The sequence below is a fragment of the Lontra canadensis genome, unplaced genomic scaffold (assembly GCF_010015895.1).
Source record: "Lontra canadensis isolate GAN:19392208 unplaced genomic scaffold, GSC_riverotter_1.0 scaffold48, whole genome shotgun sequence".
Classification (NCBI taxonomy): Eukaryota; Metazoa; Chordata; class Mammalia; order Carnivora; family Mustelidae; genus Lontra; species Lontra canadensis.
In genome coordinates, this window is record NW_022631042.1 from 11647682 (window position 1) to 11675257 (window position 27576).

The window sequence follows — 27576 nt, forward strand, 5'->3', positions numbered from 1 at the left end:
TCCCAGAAATTCCAAATAAGAGGGAGGAAATCCCACAGGGGAAATTGGAAACTGGGTCCCGGAACTTCCCTTCGCATTTCATTCCGGGACAGCGGATCACTCTTCTTCCTAAATCCATTTCCTTCATGCAGTTATCAGTGGAGCTCTTGTAAACACCAACCCTCAGGCGAAGGAGCCTGTCAGCTTGTTCCTGGGCCAGGACGCTGTGGCTCCTAGCTCTGTCCCCTCAAGCGGTCCACGCACCCTGCTGCTGGGGAGCCCAGGCTGGAGAAAAAGAAAAACAAAAACAAAAACAAAGCTCACACCATCCAGCCAACTAACCTTGGAGCAGGCATCACTCCTGCAAAGCCCGCCTTACAGAGAAGGGCATATTTGAAATACGACACTCAGGGAATTGGTAATGCTGGGAGGCTGTTTCTGCTGTTGGAGGCTTGATTTGCAGCTTCAAAGGGGCTACTTTTTCTAACAGGAGGACTTGAGCCTTGGAAATAACCTCCAGGACCCGTATAATACGGTCTACAGGGTCTGAAACAGCGCTGTTTTCAAATTAGCAGACACATTTTGAGTTAGGGAATAGTCTGTTCTTATTAGAAGATGACTCTTCTGTCCCCAAAATTGTTTGTTCAAGGTTCTATTTGCATGAGTAAGTGGAGTAGGCAAACATTTAATGGGTCCCTACTGTATGCTAAGAACAATACGAGGTGCTTTAAATGCGAACTTACGAATAGCATCCTTGTTATATCAGTTATAAGTATGCTTGTCTGAAAATAACAGAAAACCACAGTGGCAGAGGTGGGATTTTTTTTTTTCCCCTCCCATTACAAGAAGTGCAGAGGAGGGCAGGCAGTCCAGGGCTGGTTTTGTCCTCTTTTTGTTCACCTCATGATCACAACATGGCTGCTGCACCTCCAGGCTTTAAGTTCCAGGTAGGAAGAAGAAGAAGAAAAAAAAAAAGGGGGGGGTGCTTGGGTGGCTCAGTGGGTTAAAGCCTCTGCCTTCGGCTCAGGTCATGATGCCAGAGTCCTGGGATCGATCCCCACATTGGGCTCTCTGCTTAGCAGGGAGGCTGCTTCCCCCTCTCTCTCTGCCTGCCTCTCTGCCTACTTGTGATCTCTGTCTGTCAAATAAGTAAATAAAATCTTAAAAAAAAAAAAAAAAAGCACGAAGGGGTACAAGGTGAAGGGAGCAGGCCAACCCAGTCTGTATCTCAAAGATCCTCCTGGAGGCCCTAGTTCTCACCAGCCAGAACTGTTGGCCACTGTTTTTTGACCGTGACCAAACGAAAAGGAATTTTGGATGGGTCAACAACCCAGAATATAGTTACCTCATTTACACATTTAGTTCTTTTCAACACTTACCAAGAATCCACGATGTGCCAGGCTTTCTATTGGATACTTGGGGCACAAAGACGAGAAAGACCCATCTTTGTACCTCCAGAAGTTTACGGTCTGGGTGGGAGACGTTCACACATACACCAGATTATTAGAATTCAGTAAGGCAACTACTCTAAAGATCATACAAGACACAGTGGGGGCCAAGTGGAAGGAATCTCAAGTGTCAAAAAAATGTTTATTTTTAAATCTCTGTCTTTAAATTATCTAGAAAGAATAAGGTCATGGCACCCCTTTAAAAATGCCTTGTAGATCAGGTTGTTGCCCTTCCTGAGGAAGGGAAGCAGCCCCACGTGGGGAGCAAATGCAGGAGCAGTGTTTTTCCCTTGGGAGAAAACAGTGCAGTCCAAAGAGGTCTGAGAGCAGCTGCAGAGGCTTGGGACCTGGAACTAGTGGGCCTGCACCTGTGGGTTCTGCAGTGGGTTTAGGAGTTCTCTGGGGAGTGGGGCTCCCCACGCGGCAGAAAGTATTAATCACACCTGCACTAGCACGGACAGCTGCCCAGACCTTTGACAGTCAGCCTGGAGGGACAGTGAACACAATCCAGAAGGAACCTTTCTTAGACGAGAAAAATGTACTAACAGTTTAGGAAGTGACATCGTGTGGCCTTTGTGCTTAGACATTTTATTCTGGGCGCTTGGAAGGTATGAAAGGATAGACTTTGTCCTATATAAGGAGAAAGGAACTGGGTTGATTTACTATGACCAAACCCGTCCTTGTCACTGAAGCCCGTGCCTGTCCGTTGAAACCAGCAGACGAACTTTAAAAAACGACAGGTATCTTGGTCCTGCCCCCCAGGAGTCTGATGTGGTTGTCCTGGGATGTGTCCCAGGCCTCAGGCTTTTGGGGGCCCACAGCTAAATCTCTTGCACAGAGAAGACTGAGAACCACCGGTTTAAGACATGGCTTCCCAAATTTTCCAAGTCTCTCTCTTGGACTTTCTTTTTCCTGTAGGTCTGAGAGGGGCCTGGGAGTTTGTGTATTAGCCAAATCCCCCAGGACAAGTCTTTCGGTCAGCATGGCTGGGAGGGCTTTCTCAGAAGGTGTTAAGGCCCCTGCTTGAGAATATACGTAGACCACTTTAAAAACAAAAGCAAAACCAGATTCTGACAGTTAAGGAGGCCGACTCTTGATCTCAGCTCAGGTCCTGATCTCAGGTTCGTGAGTTCAGGTCCCACACGGGGCTTCTTGCTAGGTGCAGAAGCCTACTTTAAAAATTAATTGATTAATTAATTTAAATAAATGAAAAAAGCACAGATTCCTGGAACACAAACTTCCTAGGTGATTCTGATGCTTTGTACCCTTCGAGAACCACTGAACCGAAGAAACAAGTGGAGGCTTTAATGAAACATCAGAGCAGGGCCAGGAGCCACGGCACGGATCCCGCTGTTGCCGTTGGGGCTCTTCCTGCAGGGCCCACGCCACCACTGGCCCTGCAGGGGGACCAGCTGTTGAAGCTGGGGCTCAGGACACACCCCAGGCCTCTGCTCATGAGCTGCAACCAGTGCAAGGTGAATGGGGTCAATTTGTCCCGCAGGAACTAGCCCATCCCCAGGACGGCAGCTCCTGCTGGGCCCACAGCACCACCCACCCCACAGCAGATAGGGTCAACACAGGGGGCGTCTACCGGGAGTACCGTGACCTAAACCATGTCATTTCTGTGGCCAGCTGGTTTGTCAGCCATGGCACTGAGGAAGGCATGGTCCAGAATTTGTGCGGAGAACCCTGGGGTGAAAGTGAGCCTGAAGGAGGATATTGAGCCATACTTATAAAGATGGGAACGGTGCCCGTGACAACCTTGCTGCTGGGGAGTCCTCTCTGTGTGGGACTCCTCTAAGACACAGGTCTTCAGAAGAGTGGTGTTTGAAAAAATGGCATTGTGCCCCATGATCAGAGGGGAGCCTGTGTTAAGGATGCTGGGTCGGTACTGCCATGGTCTGAAGAATCTGGGGTTGATAGTCAACGTATCTGGCGGCGGGTCTGGTCACGGCACTTTGCAGCAAGCTGGGCGCTGGCTGCAAGGGTGGTCCTGAGGGAGGAGTCTGAAATGGGATGGCAGGGCCTCCTGGCTCCCCTGCCGCTGTGACCGCAGCCAACCCTCTACCTGGCAAAGGTGTGACCCGCAAGATAATTATGGGATCTCCGTTCAGACTTACCACCAGTTCTTACATGATCTTGGGATCACAGTGGAGGTGGAGGGAGAAGGTGCCCATTTCACATGGCCCTAAACTGATGAATAAACTACGCGACTTCCCACAAGGAAGAACAAGAACAAACCAGCAAAGCAAGAGCGTGAAGACACCTTGGCTTGGTTTGTGCCTATCAGCTTTCCTGCTGGGTTCCAAGGAGCTGCCTTGCCAGTGGGAACCGCTAAGGAGGAAGGATGAATTAAATAGCTCTAGGAGGTCTCCAGAAACCCCTTCAATGACAAATCCTACAATCCCTACCCACCTTAATAAATTGAAACTCTGCTGCAGATAACATGAAAGTGGGGCTGGTGCAGAAACCGCTGGTATTTGCTCCCTCCTTTCCAAAGCAGTTGTAAAAGCCAGTAGTTGTACGTTGTTTGGACCAGCACTGCCCACAGAGCGGGCTTGTGAGCAGGAAATGACGCCCGTGTATGCCATTTTAAATGCTCCAGGAGCCACATTAAAAAATAAGATGGAACAGGTGAAATTAATTTAAATACACTTCTTCAGTGTTTAAATACTCTTATCCAAACTACTATCCTTTCAACATGTGACCAACATCAAAATGATTCATGAGCTGTTTTACCTCCTTTTTCTTAATAGTAAGTCTCCGGGCTCATCGTTTCCGTTATGCTGATTTATAGCTCGTCTCCTCTCAGACTAGCCCCATTGTAAATGCTCGGTCATCACAGGTGCCTGTGGCTGGTGGCTCCTGCTATAGGGAGCAGGCTTGGATCTGGCAGCAGCTCCCCCTCCCTGGGCGCCTTCTGTGTCCTTACGAGTTCCGGGAGGATGTTCTCAGAGGGATGTGTTTATACTGGGCTTGGAATAGTTTGTCTGGGAATAATCATACCAACCGGCAGTCCTTCTCTGGGCTCCCTCCCCCAGCGCTTTCCCTACCTCTTGAAGGAGGTTCAGAGAGATCCAAGCCCCTCCCACCCAACTCCCCTACTCCACCTCCCCCTCTGCTCAGCAAGGGCCACCGTGATGGCAGGGAAGCCTCCTCGGAGACTCTCAGGACATTAATCAGTTTCGCAGCTGGAGGCAAAGTGATCTAGTGCAGCGATTCCTCCATTAAGGAGCTTTCTCTCGGCCTTTCCATTAGGGAAGGACTTTTGCATAAAGTGAAATGTGCTTTGTCTTCACTGGGGCAGACAAAGGATGAAATTAAAAGAGCAATGACCTTGCTACTAGCTGAGCTACCGGGAGGGCAACAGGGGAAGTCATTCTCTCCCCACTCCGGCTTGCACCAGGCTCTGAGATGCGGCAGCGAGCTGTTCTTGCCCTCTTCCTGGGAATAAGGTTGTCCTTGCCGCTGTGGGTGCTGGCTGGCTGGGACTTTTTAGGTGCACTGAGCAGCATTTTATTTCCGGATGAGGGAAGGAGCTGAGGACTTTGCCTGGGCCCCGGAACTCTAGTGAGAATCGAGTTCTCCCGGCCCAGCCTCTGCTCCTTCCCTTCTAGCTTGTTCCAGCAAATTCTGTTCTTGGTGTCCCCTTGATTTCCCAAGTGACAGCACCCTTCCTGCTCCCCACATGTCTCTACCCCCCCACCACGCACACCACTTGTTCGTTGCCCTGTGGCATCTGCCTGCTAACTCAGGAGTCTGCAAAACACGTTCTACTCCAGGTTCTTCTTGCTAAAATGCTCAAGAAAGGAAAAAGTAGTTTTGGACAATTCCCTCTCCACATACAGCACCCCTGATGACTCTTCATATGTTGGGAGAGACACGTCTTCAAATAGATGGGGTCTGTTGTCCTTAAGATCAGTGAAGCCTGAATCAGAAAATAGGACCGAGGCAGATTTTGGAAAAGGAATGAGAGATTTCAAGAGGGTCGAATCCTTGGCAGCCTTACCAGTAAAGGATTCTGTACCTATAGCATTTTTCGTTTGTACACATGGCTCTTAAAAACATTCGAAGGCTTGCCTCTCACCCGCTTACTCACACTCATAATAATACTGTCCAAGCCAAGTTAAAGGTTCACAGTAGGATTTTTTATGGTGCTTTTTTTTTTTTCGCCCAGGCACTCTTCCCTCCTACTTCTGTCCCCCACCTCCTATCTCTGAGCTGGGATAGGGGTGGAACCAGGGAAGAAAGAGGAATCAAGGCTTTTATAAAATGTCCACCTTACACTGAAAAAATGCATTGGGAACATGGCCTCATATTTATAGCCCCCTACAGCCCCATTGGAAGATGATGCTCTGTGCGTCCTCGGTGGGGCGGCGGGGGGGTAGGACATGATCTTGGGGGCTTGCTGACCCATTGGCATTCCTGGTCTTAGGAGGCAGAAGGGTCCTTCCTCCCCCCTGGAAACATGACCCCTGGAAGTGGACGGCTCTGTTCTCCGGAGACCGGAGGCTGAATTCTTGTCACTTGTTCCACGGCAGGCCTGAAAGCCACGGATGGCTGCCCATGAGCACAGGTTGGATCAGAATTTGCCCGTGGCCCCAGCTGCAGTGAGTGAACCCCGCCCAGGTGGCACACTCTGCTCCTATCCCCCCCCCCCACCGCCAGCCCCCAGGAGCCTGACATTTCAGGAAACTGGGCCAGCTGCCTCTCACCCTCCTTTCTCCCAACACTAGCAACACTAGCAACACGATGAAGGGGGAATGGGGCAGGAAGCTCGGGCTCTGTTGTCTTCCACACTGAAGACATTGTGTCCCGGAGCAAACTGTAGCTGGCAAGGGGCTGCAAAGAGAGAGACCTGGTAAAGGAATATTCCCAGTGGGGATACTCCGGCGCTTGTCTGACAAGCATCTGTGAACCGAATTGATCTGATTACTCAGGACTTTTCTTAGCCGGTGGTGCAGCAGAGAGGGGCTGCAGTGCCTTCTCATTCTATTTAATTTCTGTTTTCCAAGAATGAATACCAAGGGAGCAGCTTTGATTAAACAAGCCTTTAAAAAGGGGAATGAATGCCAGGTTTTACAGAAAGCTTTACCAAGTTGCTGGCAAATGGCCACAGGACACAATATTTTTAGTCTATGGATATTATCTCCTTTCTAAGTACAAAACTGCTATTCCCATTAACTCGGGCTCATAGGTTCAGGGATAAGGAAATTAGCCTGGTGTTAAAAGAAAAAAAAAATCAGGATTCCAGGAAATCAGCCTCTTAATCAAAAAGAAAAAGAAATCCCCCCACGTTCCTGATTCTACAGTCGCCCACCCTTTCTGCCTGCTGCTATTCAGTTTTTCTTGTTTGCTCAGACCTAGCTGGGGGAGATTTCATAATCAAGCCTCGCCGTACCGAAGTAAAACAGATTTTTTTTTTAAATTCAGCAAGATTTTCTTTGTTGTTGCCTTTTTGTTTTTTTTAAGATTCTTTAGGGTGGGAATGCTGGTCTCCGGTGGGACATAGGCAAGAAGAAAAGCCCGGTATTTAACATTTCACAAATAGGTATTGATTGAGGAAAATATTTATTGAGCATCTTTTATATGTTAGGCATTAGAGATGTAGTAACGAATAAAACGAAGCCCTTTCCCTCATGGATCTTACACTCTAACTGACAGTGGTCAGTTAATTGAGGGATTACCACGTGCCAGGCACTGTTTTAGAACTTTATGTGATAACCCCTTCAACATGCTCTTTTATTATTAGTCTTTGTTGCACAAGCTCTCACAGCTGCAAAGTAGTAGAACCGGGATTCAGACTGAGCAGTCTGGCTCTAGAGACCCTGCCCTTGACTCAACCACCCCCATTCGTGACTCTTCTAGACAGTGAATTCTAGACGGGGCTAAGTTCCTCTTCTCTGTTTCCATCATATCCTATGTTTGTCTCCCTCTGAGCACGTCTCCCACTTTTTCCTTGTATGTTCCATCGGTTGCCCATCAGTTTTTGGAGAGCAGGGTCTGTCTGTCACCTTTGTATCCTGAGATTTTCTTCTGTTTGAGACTGAGCAGAACTCTCTCTTAGGGGATACATAGGGGAGAGATAGATAGGGGACCTATCTCCTGAGCATTAGACACTCTGGAAAGGCATCCCGGTCCAGGTGTATAGAGTGAATGCTCCCCTGGGTCTATAAACCTTGCCATCACATCCAGCTTGCTCCTCTGATCTATGGATATGGGAGGATTCTCTGCAGGGAAGGCTCAGCTCAAAGGCACAGAACGGCTCTGTGTACAGGCAGCTGCTGCCCTGGCTGTGAGCTGGAGAGACAGTGGAGGGAGGGGTGTCTTGGGATTTAAACGTCATACCTTTGAGCACTGCCAAGCTGTTTATACAACTTGGGGGGCTGGAAGAAGGGTGTTCCTTGGTGCTGCCCATTCCCCCTTAAAAATGGGTAAGAACCACTTAAAAGACCAGCAAGAATGACCTAGTAAAGTAAGCCCTACAGTAGAATGTGTGCCATCATTAACCAACTGGGCTGTAAAGGAAGAGTTAAGAATATGGGGAAGGGCTCAAGCTGGAAAGGGAAAGAACGAGAGAATGTAATCTTGACGAGAGCATCATCTCAAAATTTTTTTGGAGGGTGTACATTTGCATAGAAAAGAAGGGAGGGCTATTCGTGAAAATCGTAAGATTTTACAGGTGACTACTCTTGAGTTTCTTTTTTATATTTTTCTGTCTTTCTTATTTTGTGTGTACAAAGCATGTTTTATTACAATTAGGAAAATGTTTAAAAACCTCCTAATGGCCCCAAACGGGATCGTTAATCTCTTTTCTGTGTGTTCGCTCTTCTCCTATGGGGAGCCTAACTGCGAACGCACAACAGAGCAAATCGCTGGGTTGGAAGACTTGGCTGGCGTTTCCTTTGATTCTAGACTTCAGGGGCTGTGCCTCTGATTGCAAAAACTCCACTGATTATCTGATCCAGAGATCTAAGGCCTGGAGGATAGATCCTCTCTCATCCTGGTAGGAAATAATCAAACCTTCAAACCTTCAAGCCCTTTGGGATAAATGGCCATAAACATAGAAGCGGTGCTTTGCATTTTCCAGTGTGGCTTCTGATGGAACCCTCGTGATAACATAGAGGAGCGGTTGGTGGTATCGTCCCTGTAGGACAGGCAAGGAAGGGACCTGTCCCAGATCCCGTGGTGAGGACCAGAACTCGGACTCAGCTCTTCCGATCCAGGTCCTTCACCTGCCTCGTTGACGTCATCACCGCAGTGAGAAAGCAATCTTGGTGAACACGCATGGATAGCACGGGGGTGGTCTTCCCACGGGCTGCCCTCAGGGGGCTGTGCAAATAAGCTTGTATTTTTGTCAGAGCAAGTGTGGCTAGTCAGTGGTCATTATGGGAGCTGGGCTGGGCACTGGAAGCCATAAAGGACTATACTCTCAACACCCCCAAGAGGTGGAGAGAATTCACCCGTGGCCATAAACCTGAGATCAGACTCTGAAACAGCCCTCATAGCTACAAACCAGCTTCCAACTTGGACTTGAGGTCCTGCTAAGTATTCTCCTCTCTCACTCCTGTCCCTTCACTTTTCCCTGCCATCATGCCAGGGAATGATGCTTGTGAACATTTTTGCGCCCTCCTGTATCATAAGTTCTTCCAAGGGTAGAGACCAGGTCTTACTTACGTTAGTATCGACTTATTGCTTAACACATGGTAGCCATGTTTAAATAGTGCTGGTCAAAGCCAAGACCTGGACTCAACCCCAGACATTATCCTGAGAAGCACAAGTGAGAGACAGTGACGGGGAACAGGAGACTGGACTCGGAAGCAGAGTGCCTAGACTGGGAGCCTTCACGCTCGCTGTCACTGAAGCAGGACCCAGGGACCATCTCCTCAGAGTGTGGCTTCTCAGGTCAGAGGCTCAGGCCAGTAGATGCAGAACTTTCTTGCTTCAAGGATCACTGAATCTGAGAACTGTGCATTGGGCCTCATCCTGAAGCATCAAGGATGTCCCATGGGCCAAGAATATAAAACAGGAATGGAACAAAATAGTCTCCCCAGAGAAAGAAGAAGAGGTACATTCAGTTACATTCTTTCTTCTCTTTGTTTTTTAGTATTTCCTGATCGCCTCCTCAGTGAACTTCAGGATGTCTGCTAATGGGACCCTTTTCTCCACAATAGAATTTGACTTTGAAGCAGGACACAAGAGGTAGCCTTTGCCAATGACCTTGGTTGAAGTCTGAGGGTCGAGGGGCAGGCGTGGGGAAGCGAGGGAGGCCCCGAGCAGATTCTGCTGCCTTCCTGCTGAGTTCAGAGGGTAGGGAGACCCCCAAAAGGAAGAGGAACTAAGGCATTATAGGGAAGGCCTCCTTCCCCATTGCAAATCTTCATCTCCACATAATAAGAAGGGCGGGGTGGGTTTGTAGAGACAAGGAAGGGGAAGTGTTAACCTAGCAGTTCTGACTCTGTATGTGCATCTGGAGGACGGTGGGCAGAATAGGGCAGACCAACCTTCCCCCCTCATCCCAGTCCATCTCCCCCCCCACTCCACTTTGAGGTACTGTCAGCAAAGCCTGAGTCCCTCACTCCAGGGGGTTTCCCTGACAGTTTCCTTCTGCTTGCGAGAGTGAGAGATAGCCAAGGGCTCGAAGCCTCCACAATGCTCCAGGTGAACATTGTGAATGTCAACGATGAAGTCCCGCGCTTCACCAGGTAGGCTTGAGGGTGTGTGGGGCTCCATGGGCCACAGCCGCCATCCCTTCTGGGTGGCCCGGCTTTCTCAGACGCATTTAATATACGCCAGAGGGATGCCCTTTGCCCTGGCCCGGAGGAGAGACAAGAGGCCTGAGATCTTCAGTGTCTTTTCTCTGACCTCCGGACATCCCCCTGCCAGCTTTGCTCGCCTTTCCTCTGCACCATGGGGTTGTGGGTATGGTGGGGAGTGGGAAGAGGGGCTGGACACAACGCACCTGCTGCGGGGCTGGCCGCTGGACCTGTGTAGGAGGTAACGATAAGGCAGGTACTATTTTTTTTTTTTAAAGATTTTATTTATTTATTTGACAGAGAGATCACAAGCAGGCAGAGAGGCAGGCAGAGAGAGGAGGAAGCAGGCTCCCCGCTGAGCACAGATCCCGATGCGGGGCTCGATCCCAGGACCCTGGGATTGTGACCTGAGCCGAAGGCAGAGGCTTTAACCCACTGAGCCACCCAGGCACCCCAAGGCAGGTACCATTTACTAGAGTGTCCAGCATGAATAATAGTCAAGTTCAAGGGCACGCGCCATCAGTCAAGGGTCTATAAAGCCCACTCTCAGAATGGTGTCCTCTCTGACTGAAGAGAGGTCTCTGACAAGGGTGCCTAAGAGTCTTGCCCACGGTGGGGTGTTCTAGATTTATTCCTGCCGTTGTGGGTCCAGAAGAGATCTGGGGGTGTCCTGGCCCCCAGCCCAGGCCCAAAGGGGACAGCCAAGCCTGTTATAGATTGGGATCCCAGAGGGAAGATGGGATTCTGAGCTGGAAAATGACTTGCAAACCACCCGGCCTACTGCTTGCCAGACTCACCCCATCCCTGTTGCTGAGCTGGGCTCGGGAACCAGCCCGAGGGAACGGTGGAATCACCAGCCTGGTGAGTGATAGTAACCGCTCTCGTGGCTATGAGTAAAATACGGAAAGTTGGGGAGACTCCAACAACAGAAAGGCCCCGGGCCCCAGAACTACATAGAATGTTTGCAAAAGTCTTCTGCGACCTGCAGGTATAAGGCCGCCCTATGCACCGGATAAGCTGGTCCCGTTTGGCAAAACACAGCACAGTTGTGAGCCTTCTGGATGCGAGGAGTCTGCAGCCCAGGGGCCGTGGGTCCACGTGGAGGGAAGAGCAGCAGACACACCCGCGTCAGGCTTTCTAGCGACGCCCGTGGCCCCACGAAGCTCAGAAGGGTGACGCGATCCGTTTCTGTGGAGAGGTTCCTCCGGGAGCCCAGCTCTTGCGGTTCATAACGAGCTGTGACATCCCCGCCTGGATGCAGACTCTAGTACTCACCGGCACAGCAATGCCGACTCATCGGTAACCCCCAGGGGCAGGCGACGGCCATGCGGTCTGCTGTGTCGCACCCCCCCCCCACACCGTTCCAATCTGTGACATGGGGAGGCAGGCTAACAGGGTTGCAAAAGGAGAAGTAAGTTCTCCCAAGGGGCAGACTGTCTGGTTTGGATGACATCTTCCAAAAGAAAGAGAATGTGGCTTTGGCTGGTTGCTGGGGCCCCCAGAGATGGGTCTGGAACTTTGGTTCTCCTTTTTCGTTTGAGAAATGATCCTGTTAGGCTCCATGCCAGACAAAAGGTCTGTGTGACTGTTTAACCGTTTCGTAACAAGTCATCCAGCTTTAGGTCAAACAGCGACCCGTGGGTGTTGGCAGGGATGGGCCTGTAAGAGCCTGTCCCTGGAAGGCCTGGGGCAGGGTGGGGGGCTGCCCTGACTTCACCCACGGGCTCATCAAAGTCGACCTTGTCCCTCAGCCATCCATGGTTTGCAAGAGTCTGCTTGGTTTCAAAGTAGGTACTGACGTGGAGGGCTTTCCTGGTTCCCTTGAGCCATGATCCTTCTTCCCCTTCCAAACCAGTGCCAGGATGAGCCATGAGTTCTTTAATTGAGAATTAACACGATTAAACTCTCAGACTGATTCAGCTACACCGAGTTCGAGGGTGATGCAGAGCTGCGGAACGTGGAAACAACCCTCCCATCTTTACTAGCTGGTAAAGCCCCGCACTGAATACAGCCAAAGAGAACGCCCTTTCTGTGGCGGAGAGCTCACTGTCTTACCCCTGGGTGGGGGCAAACCCCTGAATGCCCTGTGGCCTCCCTCTGTGTACTCGGGGATCCTGCTATTATTACAGTCGAGCACCTTTTTGTATAAGTACTTGACTTCCATTTGCCCTTTACGAACAAGCACCGTGCTTGCTGCTTTGTTAGAGCACTTCACCTTAGACTCCAGCAGTCTCTCTCCCACTGCCCGTTTCTTCGGTATCTCCCCGCCATCGTTTTTAACCTGGTGCCTCGCAGTGCACACACACTTTTATGCACCTACCGCATATGCATTCATAACACTGAAGCCATCCTCTGGGATTCATACCGTTCCTCGTGAGTGTGGCCACTGGCCCTTGTCTCCCCCTCCCCTGGGCCCTGGTAGCCCGGTGTTATGGGGGGATGGGCAGTAGGAAGAAGGTGGCGGGATGGGTATATAACGGTATCAGAGCTTGACCCAGTTGGCTGACCACAGGGCCCCTGGCTGTATAGGTCTTAACTGTGGGCTGAGGGTCCCCCCTTTATATACACTTGGGTCTTGGGTCCCCAGACCAAATAAACCAAAGATTTTTTGCCTTCTGCCAGGCTAACTATCAGGTGAGCCAAGGAGAGAATGGTGTACCTATGAGATAGCCTCACCAGTCCCCTTCACGGGAGCTGATTTCCTGGAGTGTCAGGTGGGGGGCAGAGGAGCCTGCAGAATGGCGTGCCCTAAGCACCGGCTCTGTGGACATTCCCCGCGGTGGAAGGTGTGTGCTGACCACACACTGTATGGCGCGTAGCTGCACCCCTGGGCTCTCCCCCTGGAGGCCAGTAGCAGCCCCTGCCTCCACTTGTGACAAACAGCACAGCCACTCCCAACTGAGAACCACTGTCTTGGAAGAAGGGGAGTCTCCTCCCAAGGTGTCCTCTGTCCTAGGACAGCCTAGGTGTCTGGGGTTGTCACCTCTGGTGATTCCTTGTAAGAAAGAGCTCTTCTCAAACTTTGAAGTGCAGACAAGTCCCTTGGTCGTCTTGGGAAAACGCAGCTCTCGATTCTGCAGCCCGGAGCTGGCCTGAGTTCTGCGTTCAGATCCAGAATCTCCAGGGGGACCTGTGAGACATGCGGGGACCACACTGGGAGCAGCGGGGCCAAAGGGTGAAGGTGCGCAGGAGCCGTAGCAGTCTCTTTGTTTGAAGTTAACAGAAGCCACTCAAAGTAACCAAAGAAAAGATAGAATGCGTTAGGAACAGAGGCTCTCACATCAGGAACACAAGGTCTCAGTACAGCTCTGCGAGCTGAGGCAACCTCCCTCTCTCCTCCCGCTCTGGGTTTGGCTCCTGCCACCCCTGCCTCCTTGGTCCCACTCCCCTTTGTTTACTCCTCCCCCATGATGGGCTGCAGCCCAGATTCACCGAGAAAGGCATCAGGCACGTGGATCAATGGGGAGTGTCAGGGAGGCACTGGGTGACCTCTTGGCCTGAACAAGATTACTGTCCCCCACACTGGAGTGCACCGACAGGAGGTCATCCCAAGAATGGGTCACCTCAAGACCCAGAACCCAGACAGGAACCCCGGTGAGGGAGGGCCTGGTCGCAGCCTCTCTCGGCCTGCCTCGATCTGACATTAGTTGGACATTCCCTCTCCCTCTCCTTTCTCTTCCCTTTGGTCCCATCTACCCTACGAGGAGGATGAGACAGAACTGCAGAAAAATCCTGATCTCACCAAACGAATGCAGTCATTTAGACCTGAGATATAACGTTTCCCTCTTAAGGAAGGGAAAATCCAAACTTAGGAAACTGGTAAATCGGGGGGTGATGATTTGTCCCACTGAAATGACTTTCCCTCAGCAGAAGGATTTCCTGCAGGATTATTCTAAACAATAAGCCTCCCTTGGTGCCTTCAAAATTACTCAATTTACCCAAGTCGTGTTGTTAAAACTTGGAACCTATCTGCCTCACTATCATCCTGTCCCCAAAGCAGTGGAGGCCTGAGGAAGATGGGTAAGTTGGCCATTTGGGGTTATCTTGTAAGAAGTCACCGTCGGAGGGCAGTGACCTTGGCGTCTCTGTTCAGAGAGCTGACCTTAGGAGAAATGGAACTCAGGGAGGTGTGCAGGTTCTGTGCATCAACTCTGCTTCTGCAGGCAAGACAGAACAAAATGAAGAAGACAGAGAAGAAATAAAAATACTTATCGTTTATTGACCATCGCTTCTGGTGGCAGCCAGGGGATGAGCCAGGAACCTGTGTCCAGATGGATTTTTAAAATCACTCAGGGAGCTTTTGCACAAGAGTCGGAGAGGGAGAGAAGGTGGCCGGATCGGCCAAGCATCCCGATTATAAAAGACGTTAACGCCCAGGCCATTGTGAATCGGTGTCAGGCATGTGCGGCGTCAGAGGTCGAGGCCACTGTCCATGGTGGCAGCCGCGGGGACATGATCTTTGGAAACGCAAAAGCCTGTCCCCCCTCCTTTCAGCGGTGACTGCTTTCTCCGAGCCTGCGGATGCAGCTTCAGAAGCTCGGGGCTATATTTAGCGCAAACCAAAATACCCACCCCGCAGACTCCACCCTCCATGCCCCTGAAAATGAGCTGTGTCTGCTATATTTCTGCTCAGCCTGGCGCGAGTGTACACGATTGCCGAGGAGCTGGCTTCAGGCACCATTGTGGCCAGTGTCACCGCGGAGGACCCCGACGATAAGGGTTCCACCAGCTTCCTGCTCTACAGCATCACGACTGCTAGCCGCTATTTTGTGATCAACCAGTGTAAGTTACACACACACACACACACACACACTCACCTTCCTGTGCACCCTTTCATTCAGCCATTTCGATTCTTTCACAAATATTTCATCTGTCTTCTGTTCTGGGGCATGCCCTTCTGTTGAGAGTATCGTAACACATCAGGGTAACGGATGCATTAAAGCAGCTGGGATAGGGATCGGGGAAACTGAACAGGGTCCCAAGGTGACCAGCTATGTCCCTCCTTCACCTTCGAAGCAGGTGTAAGAATGTGTGAGTTCACTACCCTAAGGGTACCTGGGAGTCTCCTGAAAAGAAGATGCTGACTGACACTGTCCACAAATAAACAGGACAGAAGCCATGTGTGTAAGTTTAAAGTCCAGTAGCTGCATTTTTAAAAAGCAAAAAGAAACAGGTGAAATTATCTTCAATAAGGCAGCTGAGTTATCCCAACATAACCAAAATATTGTCATGAAGTGTAACAAATATCATAAAGTTATTAATGACGTATTTGACATTATCACTTACTGTACCGAGTCTGTAAGTTCATTGTGTATTTTATAGTGACCACACATCTCCGTTTGGACTAGCTACATCTCAAGCGCTGAAACGTGGGGCTAGTGGTTACCAGACTGGACCGTGTCATTCTAGAGCAATCTGCCAGGCTGCTGGGAGTTATCTTCCCAACTAAGTATGTCAGTGCAGAGGAGAGCTCTCCCTCCTAGGACAGCCATCTTCTATTGGGGTCTTCCCATATGCTAGGTACTATCTTAAGTTACCCACAAATATTCCATTGTAAGTATTCAACTCAGCACAGCAACCCAATGAAATACTGTAACCCACACTTTATAGATGAGGGAACTAAGGCTAAGAGAGAGACTTGGGTGGGTAAATGACTTGTCCAAGACAATGACTTGTCTTCAGGGTATGAAGCAGATTCAAACCAAAGATTGTGACCCAAGAGACCACTCCTAGGCAATACCACCTCGTAAGTTCCTATCACATTCTTCCAAAGGACTTCCCTTTACATAATGACTTTGTGGAGGCAAACATTGGACAGTCCCAGAAAGACGATGTGTTATTTGCCCCATCGGCTTTACGGTGAAGGATGCCTGGTCCCAGGAGAGGCAGGCTTAGGCAATAATCGTGCTCTATCTCTGAGCACTGTCTAGTCCTGTCATTAAAGACCTCACTCAGCTAATGGTGTAAGCATGGACAACCATGGTTTAGAATTCTGTTCACGCTAGTACTGCAAATGCAACTTTTAAGAAATGCAGTGGTTTTGGGGGGGGCATCTTTATTAAGACTCTGGTTGCAAGTAACAAAAATGAAGGCAAGCCAAACCAGGCATGAGAGGAGAAAAAACAGATAGGGGAGACCTACCAACAGGATCCTGGCGATCCCATGAGAACAAGTGTGTGGGTCACTGCAAGGGTGGCGACTGGCGCTGCCCTGCCCACCACAGTGGCAAGAGTTCTGGCCCCCAATCCATAGCTCCACTGTCAACCTGCCTGGTGGGTCTCGGTGACCTGTTCTCCAGTGAGAGAGTGCAGTCGGTCGAGCTGGAGTCGGCTGTCTGCCAGTCCTATAGCGGGCAAGGCCAACCCTGAAGTTTGAGGCAACAGGTTCTAGAAGGGTCAGGCCAGGCATCCCAATCGATGTCCAATACAGGAAGTTACCTGAGTTTTTAAAAATGTGTTTGTAGAGAGGGTATTTTCCCTGCAAGCCAGAACGATCTTTCCAATTGTCTCCAAGTCTCTAAAGAGTCGTGTTCTCACCTTTGCCTTCTCAGTGACCGGTACGATCCACGTGGCCCAGAGGCTAGACCGAGACGCAGGTGAATTAAGACAAAATCCCTCCATTTCCCTGGAAGTTCTGGTGAAGGACAGACCCTCGGGAGGTCAAGAGAATCGCATGCAGATAACCTTCATCGTGGAGGACATTAATGACAACCCGGCCACGTGCTCCAAGACCTCCTTCAGGTATACTCACGGGCTGGGCGCCGCCCCTCCCCCACCCCGGCGCTCCGTGGGGCCCCAACTCCTCGGCTTCTCTGGCAGGAACCGAAGAATCAGGGGCATCTGGAACATGTCTCAACAACAGAAGCCCACCTGAGGTGTCCGATTTCAGAGACGGTTTTCCTTTCTTGATCCTTTTCTCTTCCCTCTCTTCATTTTCTTTTTTTCCCCTTGTTTCCCTTCTGCACCTTCGTACTCTGGCAAAATATATACATATATATGTATATATATATTTTTTTTTCTCCCTCCTACAGCATGTTCATCTTTGTTGGCGAAATGTACCACAGAGACTCCCTGGGCTGTGCCTTTTCTTTTTTTATTGCCGCCGGTGGCCAGACGGTGCTGTTAGTTAGCGGTTATAACAGAGACCTGAGACTTAGGATTAGTAGCTAGGAGCTTCCCGAGAAACACATCGCCAGCAATAGGAATAAATCACACCATTATTTACTTAAAACAAAACAAAGCCTCGAATTCACCTTACACAACTTAAATTCTGGTAAACCAAAGGCAACGGAAAGGGGGAAAAATACAGAAACAAGTCCTTTTGTACATTTTGACCTATGCTTCGTGTCACACCTCTTGGGTGTTATTTAAAAATAAAGTCCCTTGTGATTCTGTGTTAATATGCCTTTTGGAAAACAGCACTGTCTCTCTACTAGCTCTTTTGTCTAAATGTCACCCGAGTCGCTCCCGGGGTTGGCTTCGTCTCTGTGGCTTCCTACTTGCTAGTCTCCAGCTTCTCAGGACCACGAAGGTGGCTCCTCATGGGGGTGGGAGGGCACACCACCGTGATGCTGGCTGGAGCGTTCCCTGCGTCTGAAACAAGGCTCAAGACCAGAGCATGTCCCCCTTTAAGATGTCCCCATGGAGAGTCTTCCTCTGAGGTGTGACATTTGATAGGTCCTGCAAGGTCACTTTTTAAGCTCCAGGAGACTTTGGACACAGATCTAATCCACAGTGTGGCCATGCAAAGGACCGTAGGGCAAAGGACAAAGATTGTTGAGGGTTGGCAATAGAACTATGAATTCCTTTATTACGCTTAAGATTGTCTCCCTGTTTTCTCAATGGGCGAGCCCTGTACGATGCTAAAAATCAGTGTGGCCTGGAGTCTGGCAGCGAAACAGTTAAATCCAGGTTTAGACAGACCCTATTTGCCCCCTTCAGATGCAGCTTCCAGACTTCCCCACCCTGCTCTGTGCCCCAGGAGTATGGAAACGACCTACACAGACATGAATTGGCTCCCTTGCCCTGTAGCTTCTGCTTGGCCATTGGGAAGCCCTAGAGCAAAGGGGAGTGTAAAGTCAGGGTATTTACCCCCCTGGCTCCCTGCCTGTCAGCTGGCGAAGTCCCTCCACCTCCTGAAGTTCCCAGATTGCACACAGCAGTCTCTCCTCTGGCTTCAGGAACTGCTCCCTCCTGGGGCTCCTCTGGGCCAGGAGGAGGTAAGGGAACTCGGCCCTCAGGAGCTCTGAGATACTGCACCATCCCTGGGGATTTCCATAAATACCCTGTGTCCACCTTTGTAATAGCCCTTTACCAAAGCTCTTCCTAGAATCATCCTAAATTGTCATCTGCTTCCCGCTGTGGCCCTGATCAAGTCAGGAAGAGCCTTGACCATGCGATAGGTTTCTATTCCAACCCTAACCTCAGAGTCTGTTTGGTGGGTGGGGCTCGTCGCGGCGGGTTAGTTCAGACTGACTTCTACACTATTCTCCCATAAATGGAACCCACCTCTGTTAACCGAGCCTGAGCCCTGGGGATGGAGTCGAGATGCTGTGCAGAGTCCCACTTCTACTTTCTTTGAAAATCTAAACCTAGCATTCTTGGGTGGTTCTAGGGCCTGGGGGCATTTCCTGTCCTCGTGCTCTGCCTTTCTAGGCCCTTCTGCTCTTCCTCGTTCCCCTACCCTGAGAGGTGGAGGGCATGGGTTGAGGGGTAAGAACTCTGGGAAGCAGTGACTGGTGAGGACCATGCTGTCTCCAAGCTTCCTTGTCCATTTCCTCCCCGCCTGGTGCACTTCCGGTGTGGTCCCCTGATGTGTGGCTTGTAGACCGCATTCCATATTGGTTGGGAAAACTACAGTCTGATGATCTGAGGCTGTGCAGGCCACACCTTGCAGAGTCCGGCTCTTGATAATCTCTCCAAATTAGCCCTGAAGGTCAATGCCAGGCAGAAACTAGACTAATTGCACTGATCAGTGAAGGTGTTGAACAGTGTTCAAGACCCACTTCTGGGCTTTTCCAACTTACATCCTGTGAAAACCAGGATCTGAGGAGGGGCAGATCCTCTGCAGGGGCTCCTTCCTCTGCAGCCTCGGGAGGTGGAAATCTTTATTCCAGAAACCCAGCCTCATTTGCAAACTCCACTGGCTGGAAAACCTGACCTGGCATCACCTGCCCCCGATCCTTACCACCTTCCCCATTTCCACATGCCGGAGCCCACAGGTATGTCCAAACCAAACAGAAGAGGACTGACAGCAGCTCTGACAACACATCCCTGAATATTTATTCCTTCTCCAGGGCTTTTGGCATGGTCCCTGCTGGTGAGTTTGGGAGAGCAGGTGGATGAGAGCAGGAGGGGGCCCACACCCAGTGGGTTGGAGGCAGGTGGCTGCGTGCCCGGCCCCCACCTGCCCCCGTGGGTCACACGGGTCCTGCAGGCACTCAGGCCAGTCTGGAGACGGAGACAGCCCCTAGCACAGAGGACCCTGCAGCTTTCCCAGGCTGGTGATGAATGAGCCCAGGGCCTGATGGAGGCATCAAAGGCGCCGAGACAGCCCCTGCTCTGGTTGTAAATTGCCCTGCGCTTGGCTGAAAGCGCTTGGCAAGCTGTTTGTGAGCCAGAGGCGGAGAAGGTCAGCGGGCTCAGACTGCGGCTGGGCCAGTCACCTGTGCGCAGGGAGGGAACGTGGTCAGATGGCTGGGAGCAAGGGCAGCCGGCCTTTGAGGCAGGCCTTGATGAATGAGGGGGAGTGGTTTTCCAAGTCGTGCATTTGGGGGGAAAATAACCAAGCGTCAGGGAGGAAAGAATGAGAAGAACATGCTAGGCCGCTCCGAGAGGCGCAGTTCCTGAAACGTCTGGCTGCAGGATGTGGGATTCTTGGGAGGATGGAGCACTCTGGCTTCCAGAGTCGGAACCAGGGTCTGGATCCCCCAAACCATCTGATATAATAAATAATACTGTGTTTTATTAGGGAGGCACTTCTTGGGAAGAAAATGGGGGAGAGCTAGACAAGGCTGGGAGAGTCATGAGACCGCAACATAAGACTGGCCTCAGCGTAGGGAAGTGGGAAGGAGGGTGGGCAGAAATGTTCTAGTGTGCTGTGTAGGCTCTAGAAGGTTCGGCTAGGCATTAAGGAGTCCTAGTGCCAGAGTCAGCTGTCCTCGGACAGCAATGAGCCTGCCTTAGCATCTGTGACGCCTGGTCGCAGGCACGTGGCCTCACTGCCTATGAAGCCGTGAATTTCAGAGCACAGCAGCCTAGGGTCTGTGGTCAGCTACGTTCCTTGTTTGAGGGTCTTCTGGACACATTCTCGTGGCAGCCACGATACATTTTCATAAGAGATAACTGACTGAGGTAGACAGCAAAAACCAAACCACACACCAGCCACAAATTCCTCAGCCACAACGTTCCTCCCATCAAGGGATGGGTTTCTCTTTCTACTCCTTGGATCTGGACCTGACCGTGTCAGTTGCTTTGGCCGCTGGAACATTCACAGATTGGATGCAGCCCAGGCTCGAATGGTGTGTGTACATGGGACTTGCCTTCTTTTGCTACTTTTGGGAACCTGAGACGTCCATGCAAAGAGCCTGGACCCATCTCATGGAGGGTTATCGGCAGCAGGAAGCAGACGCCTCCTGCCGACCCGCCACCAGACATGTGACCAAAGCCGTCCTAGACCAGCCAAACCCAACTGAATGGCCAGACAACAGAGACTAGAAGCAAGTGAGACTAGAACCCAAAGAACTCAAGGATAGTCCTCAGTACTGCAAGAAATAACAAGTGCCCCGTTTTAAGCCACTACATTTTAGGCTGGTTTGTTAAGAAGCAAAGGTGACATGATTTATGTCTAGATTACAGATGGGAAACCTAAAACTTGGGGGCACAGTCAAGTCCCTGAATGAACGGAAGCCTGGGGGGATTAATCACACTTCCTTGCCCCACTGCCTCCCCCCCCACCCACAGCCCCCGCAAGCATGGCTGGATCAGATGGTTCTGGGGTGCGGGCAAATTTCCTCATTTGTGCTACTGGAGTCAGCTGAGGTTGGGACCCCCAAATTCCACCCTTAATGAAGCTCTCTTGGGTGAATGACAATAATGTGTTTGGGGGCCCTTTTATGATGTCAAAGCCATTAAAACACAAGGGGCAGAAATCCTGAGTTGCAAAGCATGGGAGGTGAGGTGGGTAGGCACCCGGCAATTTTCCCTAACCAGGTCCTAAACCCCTGGCAGGCAGGGCAGGTTTTCTGTTTCTCTTTTATCCTTCTTCACGGCTCTGCTAGTCTCCTAAGTCACCATTCACTCAATCGACGGACATTAGCGAACATGCTAAGAAGAGAGCAGACAGATTTCTGTCCTCCTGGAGCTTACATTCCAGGGGGGACGCAGGAGACAAATGGGATAAATGAGTAACTGTGTAGTAGATGGGAAAAGGATACATGCTAGGAATTTAAAATAAACGGGGGGAGGCGGAGAGGGAGCAAGGGGCAGGAGCGGCTGACATTTGAGAGAGGGGCCCCAGCCTGGCTGCCTCAGAAGGCAATATTGATTGAGACTCAAGAAAGTGGTTGAGCAAGCCAGGTGGGCGTTTGCGGGAAGAGCCTTGCAGCTAGCAGGATGGCCTGAGCCCAGACTTCCGGGAGCACCGGGGAAGAGTTCTAGAAGCACCTGCAAGCCCGGTGGCGGGAGCCAATAGGGAGCATTGTAGCGAGCGAGGAGTACAGACAGGCGAGGCGAGGCAGGGCATGCACATCCTGAAGAGCATCTAGATCAAAGCGAGGACTTGGAGTGAAGTAGCAACCATTTGGGATTAGGAGCAGAGGAGTGGCGTGACCTGACAACGTTTTAACAGGATCCTTCTGGCTGCTGTGTTAAGAAGAGTCTGAAAGGAGGCAAGGGCAAAACAGGGAACCCATTAGGTGATGACTGCCGTCACCGTGGACTAGCTTTGAACTGCAATTAAAAGCAGAGGCGTCTAGCCTAGGGCCTATGTCAGGAGGAACACTCAATCACCATTTGTTGGGGAAAATATTGAATCGTGTCTTTTCGCCAGCATTATGGTGCCTGAAAGAGCAGCCAAGGGGACGTTGCTTCTGGACCTGAACAAGTTCTGCTTTGATGATGATAGCAAAGCACCAAACAACCAATTCAACTTCACCACGCCATCTGGAGTGGGGAGCAGCGGCAGATTTTCACAGGATCCAGCTGGCTCTGGGAAAATCGTGGTCAGTGAATGGTCATTGCATCATTGAAAGGGCATCGGGGAGGCTGGTGTAACATGCATAGCGCTTTTGCTGCCCCGTAGAGGGAAATTTCCAAGGTAACTCCCTCTCAAAGCGACTTTAATTGACAAACTTAATAGTGACTCTGTTTTCCCCATTCGCTCTTTATTTTACCCAAGTTCCAGGAATCATTTGTTATGCATAGTTGTGCCTGGGGTGCTAAGGACTGGATGCTTTCCTGCAAAGATTGCAGCTGGCATGCCTGTTCCGTGTGCCCCTCGCGGTCACGGTCACGTTAGCACTCTGGGCTCCAGCCCTTTGGTTTATTTGAGTGCTCATCTCTGGCCCAGAGGGGTGTGAGGGGAGAGAAAATCCAGTGCCTTGACTGTGGGACCTGAGGGAGTAGGGGTGTGTAGATGCCCCCCTCCGCAGCATCTCCACAGGGGCACAAGAGCAGAATTGGAAGACGGAGGGGCCTGAAAGGCAGGTCCTAGTGAGTTGTGCAAGACCCTTACCTACAGGGTTCCTGCTGGAGGCTGTTGGGGAAGGAGGAGAGGGAAGTGGAGGGGAAGATCCGTCTGGGAGGTGGGGGGAGGTCTTTGCATCAGGGATAGAGAGCCTCAGGGAGAACAAGCAACCCACTAGGCATTCTCTCCACACCTCCCATCTCAAGCCCTTCTTCCATCCCCAAGAAAGACTTAACAATTTTATGCACACATGTCAACTAAAAAATAATTTCTATTTTTTCAGTTTAGGAAATTAATACATCTTCACTGCAGAATGTAGAAAACACAGAACAACATTACCATTCAATGTTAACCATTATTAACATTTTGATATGTTACCCTCTTGTCCTCTTCCCTATGCGTAGATTTTTATGTATATTCCATACACATATGCATAAATATTTTAAGGGACGGAAATATCCCTGCCTATAGGATTCTATATCGTGCTTCTCTTCAACTAACCTGAAGTGGTGAGCCTGTGCTGTTAGGCAATAGTGCCTGATGAACATCTTTAAATATAGATTCTCTCTCCTGGTAAATTCTTTTGAATAAATTCTCTAACAGTGGGGAAAGGTATGGATGTAACTTGTTAAAACTCCTCTTACAGGCAAAATGCATCATAGGAAAGGTTTTGCAATTTACATATCCACTAACAGTCCATGTAAGTATCTCTGTCAGTTAATTAAAAGGATTGTTTATTCTGTGTAATATGCTATCTCTGTTTTAATCTAGTTGGTTGGTGACCTAGATTATGAAAATTCAAGTAATCTAGCAGCTGGCAATAAGTACACCGTGATAGTCCAGGTGCAGGACGTTGCCCTTCCTTACTATAAAAGCAAGTATCGTTTTGATTTATTTCATGAAGCATCTTTGAGTAGCAACAGCTAAACTGTGTCAAGCAGCACTCAGTAGTGGGCTAGGCATTTGTGTTCAAAGGCAGACTTCAAAAACCCGAACACTTGGGAATCAGTCCCACCTCCTCCTGTCCTTTGCCAGACACTTTGGATCTGTCTCTGGGTCCTTTCTTCGGGGTCACCTAAAATCGCAAGGATCTGCTGCCCCTCCTGCCCCGCCCCCCTCCCCTAGTAGTGCTCGAACGCAGAACCTCCCTTTCTTGGCTCAATTACAACACTAAGAGCCTTTTAAGGATCTTTCCGTCCGGCTTTTGTCTTGCCCCTTTCCAGGGCACCCTCCACGTTCTGACAGTGATTTTCGGGAAATGCAAATACCATTATATTACTTCTTCTCTGGAAGCCCTCCGAATGTCTCCCTGCAGCTATCAAGTTCAAGTCCAAACTCTGGCTTGGCACACAAGGGCTCTCATCTCTGGCCCCTGCCTAACTCTCTGGCTTCAGCTCTGGTTGCCCATCTCTGAGCTCCCCTTTTCCCAAACCGCAATTTCCCTGAGACAGTCCTGCAGTTCTCGACCTCGGTATCCTTGCGCATGCCCAGAACCACCCCGCGCCCCTGTACCCCCGCTCAACGCTGGCCCACGTGTGTAACCCTAAACATCCCTATGAGCCAGCTTCTTGCCCTTCCTCCGGTGTCCGCGGTGACCTGCACCCATGTTCAGCCAAAGGTGCCAACTACTCTAAGCATCGTGAAGGCAGGACCCATGGGTCTTCTTCACCTTGTATTCCCTCCGTTTTGCACGGAGCCTGGGACACAGAAGGTTTTTTAAAAATGGTGAATAAATAAATGTGTGTTGTAATTTAATTTTTTTCGTGTGTCTGCTTTCAGACAACATCTACATTTATATCTTCACAAAGCCCGAAGACGAGTTTCCTCTTGCCTTTGACAGGCCGTCCTATGTATTTGAGGTGTCAGAATTAAGGCCAGGTAAGGAGGCGACAGGACACCGAGGGCAGTGCTCTCCACGGCCGTCATCCACACACGCCTTCCATGGAGTGGAAACTGCCTTCAGCTCAGGGGCCCTGAGTGCGCTTGCGTAGGGCAAGTCACAGCTCATTCGTGTTTATTGCATCTCTTGTTTCTTTTTAAATTGTCCTCACCGCTGAGGAGCTCTTCAGATGAAACCCAGATTTTGAAAACTATTGTTTAAGCCGTGTTTCTCTGAATCCCTGATTGCTTCCTTGTCTGCGTGCCTGATTCCTCTCATCTTCCCTTTTTGTGATCTAAGTTCTCCCTCGGTCTCCACTGTGATTTTTATCCTGCTCAAGCAGAGAATTGAAATGTAAAAATAGAGAACAGATTTCCCGTTTGTAGATTTCCTTCATTTAAAACAACATAAAGATTCTCGCCCATAACGGGAATCCCCGGAGGCCTCTTTCGTGCCCTCTGTCGACATCTCGGTTTCTGAAGGTCCTTCCTCTCTTCCAGCTTCCGTGAGTCCCCATCTCCCCTGACTTCAAAGGGGGACCGTTACCTCCAGTAAAATCCCACTTCAGCCCTGCTTTTGATCCTTTACTCATGGATACTTCCTCTTTCTCTCTGTTCAGCCAACCAACCCAAACACTCCCTCTACAGTGATCTCTTCTCCATATTATTATCTGTCTCGAGGATGGTCTCCATTTCCTGGAGTTAAGTTTTAAACAAAGTGCAAAAAGTCTCTGATGAGAATGCTTTTAATTCTTTATACCTTATCCAGTGGCTACCAGACGCAGCAGTCATTGGGTTCTCACGCTTCACAGATCATATCATGATTATCGATCACCTACTTGGGGTCGAGCACTTAGCACTGGGGCTATACAGTTAAATAAGAGGTTTCTGCCCTCAAGGAGTGCAATGTACGAGAAAGATCTACAGAAGCGGCCAGCCAGAACTCCTGCAGCCCCACCAACATACATTGTCAAATAAGCAAAATGGAGCAGCCTCTAAAAGTCTGTAGTCATCGCTGCTAAACCCTTTTAAAAACTTTCTTTGTCATCTTGTTCTGAGGGTGAGTCACACTCACTACAGATCATTTGAAAGAGACAGCGCGGCATTAGACGACACTGCTGTCACCAGAGCAGGTGTGAGATGTTCTCTGCGGTGTTGCTTATGATCACATGATAACTGGCTTGCTTGGAGTCTGTATAAAGGCTTGGCTCATAGGGCAAATACCTGGTGTGTATTCATTAGCATAATTTGGTTTTAATAGAATTGAAGACGTATACAGCATTTGAACAGGAGAGAGACCTCCAAAATTCTGTCTGCCCGTGGCCGTGGGAGTGTGGGCTCCTATCGTTTCCCCTCCCCCTCGCCCAAGCGGGACTAATCTTAGGTTCTTTATTCTTCCAGCTCGAACCCGGGTTGGACTAGTGCGCGCCACCGATCAAGACTTCCCCCAGAGCAGGGTCGTGTATTCCATCTCCATGGGAGGAGCCAGCCTCCAGTACCCAAACATATTTTGGATCAACCCCCAGACGGGAGAACTCCAGCTGGTGACAAGAGCAGACTACGAAACGACCCCCATCTATATTCTCAGAATCCAGGCCACCAACGGCGAGGACAGCAGCTCAGTCACTGTGAGTGGTGCCGTGGGTGTGTTCACACCAGCCTGACCCATTGACTTAGGATCCTTCTGGCACCTTCCACGTGCAGCTGTAGTGATAAGGAATCTTGACAGGGCACATCCCGCAGATGTAAGGGGAAGTGACTCGTGGTGTCCAGGATGCCACACTTGGACACAACTAGCAGGGCTAGGAACCAAAGAGTGCATCCATAGGTCCACGTTTGTGAGTGGCTGGGAGGCATGCCAAGATTGATGACCGACCACTGCGCGGCCGGCTTCCTCCCATTACCCTTTAGATCTCTCTTCGCTCTGGCAGTGGGCTGGTGGTGAGATGCATGCTTCCAGAAGGGTGGTGTGGTTCTATTGCTAATAGTCCTGCCGTGTTCCTACCCCTCCCCACATCACATCAGGTGGAGTAGACCTTCACAGGATGTGGCTTGACCCAGGGCGGGGCTGCTTCTCAACCGTGGTGTTGCGTATCTTCTTAAATGTAGATGCTGAGTCAGCGGGTCTCAGTGGGCCTTGGAATCTGCATTTCTAATACATTTCCACACTTCCACTGATGCAGCTGGTCCAAGGCCACTCTTTGAGTAAACTCTTTGAGTAATACTCTTTTAGTATTAAAGAGAGTAACTCTCTTTAATAGTCTGTGCTGTCCATGGTTAAAATTACCTGGAGGTAATATGATGGCCGCAAGGACAAAACTATTTCTTGGTCTTTCCCATTAGTAAAGTGAAGGAACATGAGGCAAAATGAACTCTTGGCTAGCGGCAGGCAGCCCCGTGTGATCCAGAGAACGACTGTTCAGTCAGGAGATGGAGTTCATTTCTCAACTTTGATCCCCATTTTCCAAGGGGGTCTGAGCAAGGCTTATCTTTGTGTCCCAATTTTGCTCTCTCTTAAATGGACAGTCACCTGCTAACCCATCACCTGAACAGTCCAGTTCCTCTGATGACTGGCTTTGAATTAATGGGACATGTTTTTAATGATGTGCGAGGCCTGGCGTTGCTGAGCAAACGACATGCTAAGTCGCCGATAATTGTCATGTTTGTTCGGCTGGGTTTTTGAAAAAATGAATGGAGTCCACTTTGGGAGCTAACTGGAGTGAACATTTCAATTTATTCCTGGGCTCAGAAATAGCTGAAATCCCCAAATTTCAAAGGTAGAATGAATACGACTCAAAATCCATAAGCCTTTAAAAAGGGTGATGATCACA

At 50.1% G+C, this 27576-nt stretch overlaps 1 protein-coding gene across 1 annotated transcript in view; it reads left to right on the forward strand.

Annotated features, from left to right (window-relative positions):
• Positions 1-27576, forward strand: part of CDHR3 (cadherin related family member 3) — a 57590-nt gene that overhangs the window by 17709 nt on the left and 12305 nt on the right. Inside the window, exons 5-12 of the mRNA XM_032873224.1 lie at positions 9535-9629; positions 10028-10132; positions 14817-14965; positions 16734-16923; positions 22232-22403; positions 23639-23741; positions 24647-24745; positions 26147-26373. Of these exons, the coding sequence (XP_032729115.1) occupies positions 9535-9629; positions 10028-10132; positions 14817-14965; positions 16734-16923; positions 22232-22403; positions 23639-23741; positions 24647-24745; positions 26147-26373 (1140 nt within the window). The remainder of the gene's footprint in view (positions 1-9534; positions 9630-10027; positions 10133-14816; positions 14966-16733; positions 16924-22231; positions 22404-23638; positions 23742-24646; positions 24746-26146; positions 26374-27576) is intronic.